Raw genomic sequence first — 13,022 nt, 5'->3', positions numbered from 1 at the left:
GGAATCACATATTCTCTCTCTCATTCACCTTAACCTCTCCAACTCTGTTTCTGTTGCTTGTGCTCACCTTTTCTCTCTCTAAAGGAAACAAGAAAGCTCCACAACAGCAGGGGAACAAACACAAGCACATTACTGAGGAAAATACCCTGAGCTTTGCAAAACTACCCCATTAAACAACACTGTTTACACATTATTTTTGTGGGCGTCTGTGATATAAAGCGCTTGTCGCTTTTAAAGGCGACATGAAATCAGAAATTACTTTCTTAATAAATGTCTCTGATCGTTTTGCGCATGACTGATGAGTGTTTGTTACTTAAAATATTCTGAGTTGAATACAAAATAAGCTCATTCAACAGCATTTGTGGCATAATGTTTCTTATGTGTGTGTCATAATGTCTCAAATTTTCTTTAAAATAAGCAAAAATGGAATTACAGTGAAGCACTTGAAAGTGAATGGGGACCATTTTTGGAGCGCTTATATTACTTTATCAATTAAAACTATTATTTGTAGGGCTGTCAAATGATTAATCGCAATTAATTGCAGGACAGGTGGAAATTTTTGTTGTAATCAACATTATGCCACAAATGCAGTCAAGAATATTCTATTAAAGAAAAATCTTTCAGCAAAATCTAATAACACATTTGACAAGATTTTTGAACAAGTCCACAAATTAATGCCATCCAATAATATCATAGCCCACTTTTCACAATCCAATTAAATGCGGATAGATAAAATCAAGTCCCGCCCTACATCATATCTCACTAATATTCGGTTTCATTCTGAAATACGTCACATAATGCAAGTTAAATGTATTCTAAATGCAGTCTTCAGTATAAATGTTTGTCACTAGTATATGCAGTACATTCTGCTGCCCTGTGGGAACTGTTTTCTTCTGGCACACCAGGCTTAAATTAAACCTTAATCAACCTATAAATCAGATCCTGTCATATGAAGCTGATGAGCAGAGCGACTCAAAGTGGGGGGACGTGTACTTCCTCACACTAGAGGTTTGGATCACTCTGAACTTGGGGGTTTAGTATATATCTAAAGCTCGACACAGTGAGCGATACAGGTGTAATTATGCTGTCACAATCAGGAATCAGAACATATTTAATATTTAAAGGGACAGTTCATTAAAAATTTGATTTCTGTCATTTACTCACTGAAACAAGCGTTTGGAACAACGTGAGGGCAAGCAGAAGATGACAGAACTGTCATTTTTGGCTGAACTATTCCTTTAATATACTGCTATATGGAGAGGGACCTCTGAGCAATGCGATTTTACTGTGGATGAAGCTGCGAAAACACCAAGTGGGCAACAAAATGTCCTGTTGATTGTCACTTTATCGCTTTGCACCTGGTTAGGATGCAATATTGTTAGAAAACACTGCATTGTTGACACTTGCCTGGTACTCCTGGTGGGGTTTTGAGGAACTTTCCGTTGAAATGTTGAATCACCACATCACATTTCTCAGTGGACTCCATTCTGTGAGAGAAAGAGAAACAAAAAGAAACACACAGCATGAGGCAATCAGAATTAAAGTCATTGGTCATGACTGCAGTGAAAACACATTGAAAATTGAACAGATTTTAAAACTCTGCTTTATGATCACTTCATCAACTGGAAATTTTTGGCCTTGTGGACATTTAGAAAATTCTCTATTAAAACTCTATTAAAACGCACTTTTCATACTCTCATCAGTTTAATTTGTCAATGACCAACTGTGGACTTGCAGAACATGCAAAGGAATTTTTTTTTTTTTTTCCAAATCAGCCATCATGTTTCTGAACAAATCAATTTCTCAACAAATGTAATTTCCAGCACATAATATAAGTGCACAAGCTACACTTGATTAGAAATGATGCAAAGTAAAATATTCTGTGATGTTTTCTTCACATATTGCAAGTCTCATATTTCATGTCAGTCTGCTTTAGTGTCTTTGTTGTCTCTTTGATAAACAAGTAAAATAACTTTTGATAAAACCTTATTGGGTCCAAAGTTATGATGGGAAATCAATCAATCAATCAATCAATCAATCAATCAATCAATCAATCAATCAATCAATCAATCAATATGACAAGTTTATTTCACTTTGTTTAGAAAAACATTTTAAAGAATATAAAAATATATATTTTATTTTAAATCTACAATTTCTATACTATGGAGTGCCGCACATTACATGCAGGAAAAAAATAATAGGCTAAATCTTGCGCTTGATTTATAAAGCGAGGGAATGAAATAGTAAATCATGCCATGATTTAGCAAATCAAAAGAAACTAAATAGTAAATCGTGTCGACAATTGAATTAATCGAGGGAAAGAAATATTAAATCATGTGCACAATTTAGCAAATCGAGGGAACGAAATAAAAATTTAATAAATTGATAAATATATTGGCCCTCATTTATCAAACGATTGTACGAAAGAAAACTGTGCGTACGCTCGTTTCCACGCAAAATTTGGCATTTATCAATATGATCAAATCTCATGTCAGTTCCTCGCTCGTGTATGCACGTTTTTGAGTCAGCGGGAACTTGCGTGCAGCATAGTAAATCTGGTGGAGAATTGTTATGAGAACATTTATGTTATTTTCCTTACCAAAGCACGATAAAGTGAGTTAGCCATATCCAAAGCCCATATTTACAAAATATATATTCTGGGAATCAATACTCTGGTCTCATGATACCAAATAAATCATTTTGGGAACAGCATCCAAAATTATATGGTGTTACTTTCTTTAATTTTATTGTTTGCAAATACGAGGTTGAGGGGTGTTTTTTTCATGTGATTACTTCCTCTTCATGGCCGGGTTACGTTTCTCTGTGTCGTAAACTATTGGGCAAGGCTTCTAAAATTTAGGGCATGACATTTAAATGACGACAGTTTTCAGCCGCCACATTAATCAACACCCGTTCATTCGTGCGACAGAATTGGCCACATACGAAAGTTTAATGAATCACACGTGAGTGTTGTCGTAAGCTGTTTTTTTTCCCGTTCAGATGTACGCTGGTTTCTACGTTCGTTTAATAAATGAGGGCCATTACATTTAAAAATAAACCAAAATAAATTATGAAGGCATGATAAAAAGTCCCCAGTTTTAAAATGATCTTCATATAACAAAAATAAAAAAGTTGAAATCTTTTAGTTTTAACCTCTGGGACATTAAATTCCTGTAATTGAAGAAACATCCTTATATGTTAATTTAGAGAATGAAAGGAGATGGATAGAAAGAGTGAAGGAGGGAAAATAAAGAGCGGCAGGGGTGTTCTATAGTGTTTGTTTCGGGCTGCTGGGAGTCTTGATTTAGGCTGTGCTCTCTGGAGTGGCTCCTCTCCTCTGTGCGGCCCCATTCAGCTCTGCTCACCCAATCATGGCTGAACGGCTAATTGCCTGGCTGGCACAATTGTACACACACACATATACACACACAGCCTCTGCTGGGATCTCTTACACAGCCAGTGACCCTGAAAACCAGCCAAACCACCCCACACGCGCCACACAAGAGAGAGGGGAGAAAAGCAGGAAAAGAAAGAAACTAAGGGATGTTTTTATATGTGCCCTCTTGAACAAACGCTCTGTCTAGTCTTGCATGTGCCAAAGAGAGTGTTAGTTGTCAAGGTTACCTGGCGAAACCGACCCCTCGACTGACCCCGTTGGCGTCTCGGAGTATCCGTGTGGAGATGACATGTCCGAAAGGCTTCAGCATGTTCTCCAACTCTTGTTCATCCATTGAAACCGGGAGGTTCGAGATGTACAAGTTAGTGGGGTCCTGCTCTTGTTGCTGAGGAGAAAACACACACAGTGTGACATTAGAAATCATGATGTAGTCACACATATTCAGACTTTAAATTATAGGCATAAACTCTAGTTGCAGCTTAAAATGACCCATTTAGTCAGGACGTGGCTTTCTGAGTGACATATCAGTTGACCAAGTGTGTGTAAATATGAAATCAGACTCAGCGAAACACATTATACAGGTGAAGATGCCTTGTTTACTTGCTACAAAGTGTCTCAGACAAAGCTTTTGAATGTCTTTCTGAGATTACAATCATCCTAGGGGTATTTTGGTCTGATCTTCCATGCTGCTTTTTATTGCAATGGGCATGAGTAACCCAGGATGAAGAGGAGAGAGAAAGAGTGAGCTGTTAAAGCTGAAAGCTGCGTTTAAATGAAAACCACAAGATGCTGGAGGGCCTTAACTGGATACAGCTCTACCTGTCTCTCACTCACGCACTGGTGTTGATGGCCTCTTCTAGAGACACTGTGATGCTGGCTAATGGGGGTCTGAGAGGACGGCACACACAATACCGACACTGGATGGTGGTTGTTGAAGGGTGTGTGTGTTTGCAAAGACCAAAATGAGCAGCATTAAAGCACTTGCACACTAAGAGAACATACTGCATCTGTCTCTTTGAAGCCCAGGCTAAAATGTGCAGAGGAAAATGGTACACTGCAAAAAATTATTCTGAGCCAAGAAAGGTAATTTTCATAAATGATGTTAGATAACATTCTGTGGTGGAAACATTTATAACATTTCTAGAATAACTTTTGCAAAGGCTAATTTCATAGATAGCATTGTATGTAACCTAAACACACACACACACACACACACACACACACACACACGCACACACGCACACACACACACACACACACACACACACACACACACACACACACACACACACACACACGCACACACACGCACACACACGCACACACACACACACACATACAGAGATAGAGAGAGATCTGTCATGTCATACCATTTCTATTTCAAGAATAAATGCTATTTCTATTCATCAAAAAAAAAAAAAAAAAAAACTTAAAAAATGTATCATGGTTTCCAAAAAATATTAAGCAGCACTACTGTTTTTAACACTGGTAATAATAAGAAATGTTTGTTGAGCAGCAAATCAGCATATTAAAATGATTTCTGAAAGATCATGTTGCTGCCATCACAGGAAAATTAAAAAAGAATTCCATTAATTTAAATTGTCATAATATTTCACAGTATTACTTTTTACTGTGTTTTTATCAAATATATGCAGTCTTAAAAAGAGACAAGAGAAGACACAAAACATTAAACAAATTTTACCGACCCCAATTTTTTTAATGTAAGTGTATATTAAAAAACCAAAACTTTTTTTTTTTTTGTTAGACAACAGTATGTAGTGTATGACTCCTTTAACTCATGGCTAGCTTTTTATTTAGAATAAATAAAGTTAAATAATAGTTTCACACTTTTGAATAATTTGACAAGTGTAAAGCTATAGCTTGATTAGAAATGGTGCAAAGTAAAATATTCTGTGATGTTTTCTTCACATATTACACGTCATTTCTCGTCAATGTATATATATATATATATATATATATATATATATATATATTTAAAATCAACAGTAATTTTTAATGAACTAATATTTATTATTAAAAAAACAAACAAACTCTCTATGAACACCACATTCTTCAAGAGTAATAACCACTGCAAACAAAAATGACCAGGGATGGGCTGTGAATTTATAACAGAACCAGAGTGAGAGAAAAAGGAGTGAAAACACAGTGTGTTGGTGGGCTAGCAGAGAATGACGGCGACCTGCTGGTGAGTTAAGGAGTTATCTGACATGTGTGCGTGTGAGCAAATATTCCATTTGTGATGTGTGAGGCCCAGCCCTGCAGGAGATCATCACTCTTTTATTAAGTGAAAGTGATTAAAAGAGCAACTGTAGTTGCTTTATGATATCTCCTCACACACCAGATGTTCTCTACACTCGCATTCACTGGCTGAAATCCAAACGGGTTATTGAACACCCCACGCAGGGCATTTCAAATGGCGACGTTATCAAGCGCTGTTTGTATGGGTGTTCTTGAAGTCGCTCCAAAATGACCGCTACTGTATAGACAAGAAAAGGTTTGTAGAATATATAAAACAGTTTTATTTATTTTAAACTAAACAATAAAACCATAAAAATGTTAATAGGAAATAATAAAAACTTAAAATATTTAATCATGGAAAGTCTAAACAAACAACAGCATATAAAGCCCTATTCTGAAGGTAATTGTTTCTCAAGGTGACATCCATAAAAGAACAATTTGTATGGCTCCTTCGTGATAAAACTCATGCATTTGGATGACTATCATGCAGGGGACAGTTTCAGAAGTGACTAATGCAATCTTAAGAAAGAGAAAATTCTCTAAAACTGTGCATATACAGGTGTTGGTCATATAATTAGAATATCATCAAAAAGTTGATTTATTTCACTAATTCCATTCAAAAAGTGAAACTTGTATATTATATTCATTAATTACACACAGACTGATATATTTCACATGTTTATTTCTTTTAATTTTGATTATTATAACTGACAACTAAGGAAAATCCCAAATTCAGTATCTCAGAAAATTAGAATATTGTGAAAAGGTTCAATATTGAAGACACCTGGTGCCACACTCTAATCAGCTAATTAACTCAAAACGCCTGCAAAGGCCTTTAAATTGTCTCTCAGTCTAGTTCTGCAGGCTACACAATCATGGGGAAGACTGCTGACTTGACAGTTGTCCAAAAGACGACCATTGGCACCTTGCACAAGGAGGGCAAGACACAAAAGGCCATTGCAAAAGAGGCTGGCTGTTCACAGAGCTCTGTGTCCAAGCACATTAATAGAGAGGCGAAGGGAAGGAAAAGATGTGGTAGAAAAAAGTGTACAAGCAATAGGGATAACCGCACCCTGGAGAGGATTATGAAACAAAACCCATTCGAAAATGTGGGGGAGATTCACAAAGAGTGGACTGCAGCTAGAGTCAGTGCTTCAAGAACCACTACACACAGACGTATGGGTTTCAGCTGTCGCATTTCTTGTGTCAAGCCACTTTTAAACAACAGACAGCGTCAGAAGCGTCTAAAGACAAAAAGGACTGGACTGCTGCTGAGTGGTCCAAAGTTATGTTCTCTGATTTTGTTCTCAATTTTTGAATTTTGCATTTCCTTTGGAAATCAGGGTCCCAGAGTCTGGAGGAAGAGAGGAGAGGCACACAATCAACGTTGCTTGAGGTCCAGTGTAAAGTTTCCACAGTCAGTGATGGTTTGGGGTGCCATGTCATCTGCTGGTGTTGGTCCACTGTGTTTTCTGAGGTCCAAGGTAAACGCCGCCGTATACCAGGAAGTTTTAGAGTACTTCATGCTTCCTGCTGCTGACCAACTTTATGGAGATGCAGATTTCATTTTCCAACAGGACTTGGCACCTGCACACAGTGCCAAAGCTACCAGTACCTGGTTTAAGGGCCATGGTATCTGTGTTCTTAATTGGCCAGCAAACTTGCCTGACCTTAACCCCATAGAAAATCTATGGGGTATTGTGAAGAGGAAGATGCGATATGCCAGACCCAACAATGCAGAAGAGCTGAAGGCCACTATCAGAGCAACCTGGGCTCTCATAACACCTGAGCAGTGCCACAGACTGATCAACTCCATGACACGCCGCATTGCTGCAGTAATTCAGGCAAAAGGAGCTCATACTTTTCATGTTCATACTTTTCAGTTGGCCAGGATTTCTAAAAATCCTTTCTTTGTATTGGTTTTAAGTAATATTCTAATTTTCTGAGATACTGAATTTGGGATTTTCCTTAGTTGTCAGTTATAATCGTCAAAATTAAAAGAAATAAACGTTTGAAATATATCAGTCTGTGTGTAATGAATGAATATAATATACAAGTTTCACTTTTTGAATGGAATTAGTGAAATAAATCAACGTTTTGATGATATTCTAATTATATGACCAGCACCTGTTTTACTGTTCAAAGATTAAGTCAGAAGGATGTTTTAATGATTTTGAAAAAAGTCTCACCAAGGCTGTATATCACTGATCAATTTCTCCAGTCTTCAGTGTCACATGATCCACAATCCATTTCTTATTATTATCAATGTTGAAACTGTTGTGCTGCTTACTATTTTTTGGAAACTGTGACACTTTTTTAATACAATATAATGCATCCTTGTTGAATAAAAGTATAAATTTCTTAAAAAAAAGAAAGTTAAATACCCATGAATAACAATGAGATCATGTTGAGGTCAGACTGGACATGGAAAGAAAATGTAGCTTATAATTTTCCCCTGAGAGTTGGGAAAAATACTGACATTTCCAATTGAGATGGCAATAAAATCACAGATTAGCATCAGTACATGTTGCAATTCCTAACATATCCAGCATATCCAAAATTTAAGGTTTAAATCCGAATGCCAACTGTCGTACTCCCAAAAGTCGTTGTTCAGGTTTATTCTGGAAATACCTTTACTTTAAAGGGGTTAATGTTTCAATTTGGACTCCACCCTCTTTCTTGGCCTGAAACATCTATTTAACTGTATTAGAGCCAAAGCCTCAGAAATACAAAAGAATAAGAGCTCAGTGAAAATATTTCATAAATGTGTCACTCTCGTCAAACCTGAGAGCTGGGAAAGAGTGACAGGCAGGGGCATTACGTCTGCGATGTGGATGGGAAAATACATTTGGAATCTCAATATAAAGACGAAGGGCTGATTTTCTAAAGGACGGACGTTGTGAGATTTATGAATGATTTATGAATATGAAATGAAAACACCGGCCCTTCCTTCAGGCCATGAACAAAACTGAAAACAGAGCTGTGTGTGTGAGTGTGTGTGTGTGTGTGTGTGTGTGATATATACCTTCAAGGATCAGTATGCTTCCAAAATGATTCAGTATAGGGTACAAGGCCATGTTTTTGTTCCTCTGGTTCTGTTTTGAAACGTTAGATGAACATATGTATGTGGGTTTCCATCATAACCTGAGGACACAATGTCTCCAGTGCTCTCTTTCTCTCTATGTAAGCTCTAATACCATTCACCTTACAGTATGAAAAGTGTTTTTTGTCTATTTCATGGTAAACAGAGATACTGTCTATACTGATCATATTACACTCTGCATATTACACACACATTTCATAAACAAATGTTCTTTGCACTGTCTGATATAATTACATAAATTTACATAAAACACAATGGGAACAATATCTTTTAGTGTTCACCATTATCAGTTTATTAAACAATATAAAGTCACAAAAACACTAGTGCTAGTTTCAGATTCCATTTTGAGAGGCATCTGAAAGAAATATAATGGAACAGAACAAAATAAAACAAAAGTTTTCTCTTATTGAACAAAATACAATTAATTAAAAAATAATAATATTCTGATTGTATAGAAGAGAATAAAGTGCAGTCAAAGAGAAAATAGAAAAAAAGTTCAAATCACACCTACTCTAATTGTATGGAAGATAATAGAAGTTAATAAATCTTTCTTAAATAAATACGTTACATTCTACATAAATTGAAATTCTGATATTATGAATTGTTTTCATTATGAGTAGATAAACAGATTATGAAACAATGAATATAAAAAAAACGAGGAAAAATTAAAGCAAAAAAAAAAAAAAAAAAAGTGCTTACATAAAGTGCTTGTTCCTGGTCTGCAGTGTCCAAAATAAATAAACAAAGAAAGAAAGAAAAGTTTATTGTCACTACAGGGACTAAGAAAAAAAGAAGAAGTATATTTCCGTATGACACATTGCAACAAACAGCCAGAGTTCGTTCTGTCCTTGCTGCTGCCTTTCCCAGAACTGAGCGATGGGGATTTCAGCAAGCATCTGTGAATGTCATACCAATCCACATCTCACCTAGACCTCTGTGCCTCCTGTCGGACAGCTCTGGTCCCGCTCTAATCGTCACAAAACAGTCAGTAGGCTCTGTTTAATTCTCTCTAACAGGAGCTCAGCAAAAAAACAAGAACATGCTACATTCTCACAGCTACTGACGGAGGAACATGCCACTCTCGCTGATGGCTCTATAAATAGTTTTTAAATGCTTAATGAACATAACATAAATATTTAATAATATCTAAACCATTTGGAGCCCAGGAGTCTTGTTACAGACTTTATTTGCAGGAGAAGTGAAGTCAAGGGCGGAACCTTTCATGCAAACTAATGCATCTGCATAGACTAAGGCTGTGTTTACACTGGCACAAAAAATCTGATTTTTTGCTCACATCTGACACAGATCGGAATTAGTTGCACGCGTGTAAACACAAAAATCTGCATGACATCCGATTTTTTCACATCAGATCTGAGCTACTTCCAAACGTGGTTTTAAATTAGATACATATCCGATCTCTGGACATGCGACCTACGTCTAAACACGCATATCCGATTCCCCTTGGAATTCCAAACCATCACACGGTGGGCGGCACGTTTGCTTACTAAAAGGTAGCTTTTATGTTGTATTATGAAACAGACGTGCCTGTATGCGGTCACACTAAAAATTTGCAGCTTTATTATGGAGGTGGAAACTTTATGTCTATATTTTTTCCTAGAAAGAAATTGTGAGTGCATTGGGCGTACACACACACACATTCAGCAGCTGAATTTCAGCCTCTGCCCAGTTAATTTAAAAGAGCCCACCGTGTTTTTTTTTGTTTGTTTTTCTTAAACTAAAAGCTTCACTGGGTATGCTACTCTCTCTCTCGTGCGCGCTCTCTCTCATTATCATTCATAGTCAAATTCATTCAATAAATTTATCTTACCTAATACTTTATTTCACTTCAGAGTTCTAGATCTAATGATCGTAGATAAAATAACAAATGCAAATTACCTTTATTTTCAGGTCTATATCCGTTCAGTCAGATTTTGCACTGCAAAACATCCATGACACTGACAGCTGTTAACAGGTAATCATGGCCACCCGACATGAAAAATATAAATAATTTTAACGGCCATTCAAAAACAGAGGGACTAACATGTGCATTGTCAAGCTATCAATGACAATCATTTTGGCCGGTAATTAATCTAAACAGATATCGGATACCAGTCATGTCTAAAGTGAATGTAAACACACTGGCCAAAAAATCGGATATGGTCAAAAGATCGGATCAGTGCATTAAGACTTGCAGTGTAAATGCAGTCTAAGGCAGTCTGAGGATCTGCCAAAGCACGTCTGAGACAGGTGTCCAATGTCCGTCCATGTTGTCTACGCTCAATATTTCTTTCAGGGCTGTACCCGGAATGGTCCACGGTACTGGAGCAACACTTCAGAGTACCAGCATTCCAGAGAGAGGAGAGATTAAACAGGGCTGGGAAGCTCACATACATTCCCACCGCCTGTATTACAGCCAGAACTAACAGCCCATCCAACGGGCCTGTGCTCAGCTGATTAGCCCATAGGGACAGAGTGCTCTAGTTGGAGCTCCGCCAGCAAAGGCCAAAGGGAGGATTGGGAAAGAATAGAAGGCCTAGAAGAACCATTAGGATGTTACAATGACGGTTGTTTAAAAACGAATGATAAAATCGATACCGTCTTTCGATTAACGCTGTGGGACCATATAAAGAGTCGTTTGTCACTAAACCAGCCAGGTGATCAATTTCCATCTCCCTCTCTTGAAATGATGTCTTTACATGATGCCTAAACATAGCCAGAAGGTAGTGCTGGAAACCGAAAACTGGGTGTTATTTAGAAGCAGTTTAATATACAATAATAAATGTCTTGCTCAAGGACGCAATGGCAATAGTGTATCTTTCACTGCTAAGGCTGGGGCCACACTAAAAGATTTTTAAAATCTTACAAGATTTTCAAAATGTAAGAGATCACAAACATGATGATAAGAAATCATTTAAATTTAACCATTTTGTTTCTCTAGTCACACACAGTCGAACACACATCCTTATAAAGTATACTTCACTTGACTTGTACACGTACACAGATATTCGACACATGCTCAGTTTTGAACAATCTCTCACCATGAGTTACAACCCATGTAAATATATTTGTATTTTTTCATGCTAGCGTTGCACAAATGGGGGTACTTTCTAACCTCTTTGCACAATCTGTCATCTATATAGGCGTTCACTGTCAATGTACGTTGCATGTGTTCCGGTCTGTTTTGTTTATGCAGGTTTTCTTCGACTACCCTGTGAATCGACGCCCCCAGGGCACGGTTGCCACTTTGTGGATAAACTAATTACTGCAAAAAATTCTGAGTACCCGCACATACGCATAAAAAGTTAAGTATACTTTGGGCTTAACAGAGTCCATTCACAAACAACCAGAGTCCTGCCTGTGAACACGGGAAATCTCGTAAAATCTCTCACATCAAACGTGACTTTAGGGTAAACAAACATGGCAGATAATGAGCAAGAAGAAATGCCGATAATAGTGTCTGGACTGCTTTTTACAGAAAATTCACTGAGAAAAATAAAAAAGTTTGGATGAAGTCTCGTTATGCTGTCCTCGGGGTTCAACATGTTGTACATTTACGATTTGAGATCGGTGCGGCCCCGCCGTTCTTCCGAGCAGATTCAATCACTCCTAAAACACCTCACACCACAGGAAAATCTGATAAGATAATCTGTAGCACTATCAAGATAATCGAGACGTTACCTAAGATTGTCGGAAGGGGAGAATTGGGCCCAAAATGGTCCCGATTACCTTGTGGCCAGCTTAAGCTGCACTACATCATATACGCCACATAAATGCCATCATGTCACATGACAGCCACCCCAAAGCAACCTACTCTCTATTCTCTGACCAATCAGAGTAATTTGTAGGCCTGAGTGACAGGCTTCTGTCACCATTGGGTGGTTAACAGGGCTGGTAAAAGATGAAACCTCGCTAATGCTATAGATTGCCACTAAATTGATGCCTGCAGACTTAATTGAAGTTGCCATCAACAGCTGTTGCAATTTAGAGTTAATCACTGCATCAGGGCTGCTGCTCCTCATTTTAAGAGGATGGAGGGGGAAAAAAAATGGGCAGCGATAATTGCAACTGCAAGTGGAAATGATGAAAAAACGACAAGAGTGGATTTTAAGTGTTCACATCCTTCAACATGCACAGATACTGATGTAAAAAAGTATGTGTATGTGTGTACACTATGTGAGGTCTTATTGTTCCTGAAGGTGCAAAGGTGCTGAGACTGTCAGTGTCTTCAGTGCAAACGCAGCTGAATCCCAAAATGGAAAACGC

At 37.6% G+C, this 13,022-nt stretch overlaps 1 protein-coding gene across 1 annotated transcript in view; it reads right to left on the bottom strand.

Annotated features, from left to right (window-relative positions):
* rbms3 (RNA binding motif, single stranded interacting protein) overlaps nucleotides 1-13,022 on the bottom strand; it is a 179,618-nt gene that overhangs the window by 44,955 nt on the left and 121,641 nt on the right. Inside the window, exons 5-6 of the mRNA XM_067404704.1 lie at nucleotides 3,625-3,782; nucleotides 1,408-1,487 (exon numbers count right to left, since the gene is read on the bottom strand). Of these exons, the coding sequence (XP_067260805.1) occupies nucleotides 1,408-1,487; nucleotides 3,625-3,782 (238 nt within the window). The remainder of the gene's footprint in view (nucleotides 1-1,407; nucleotides 1,488-3,624; nucleotides 3,783-13,022) is intronic.

Source organism: Chanodichthys erythropterus, chromosome 2, assembly GCF_024489055.1.
Source record: "Chanodichthys erythropterus isolate Z2021 chromosome 2, ASM2448905v1, whole genome shotgun sequence".
Lineage (NCBI taxonomy): Eukaryota > Metazoa > Chordata > Actinopteri > Cypriniformes > Xenocyprididae > Chanodichthys > Chanodichthys erythropterus.
This window is presented reverse-complemented; position numbering and strand designations above follow the sequence as displayed.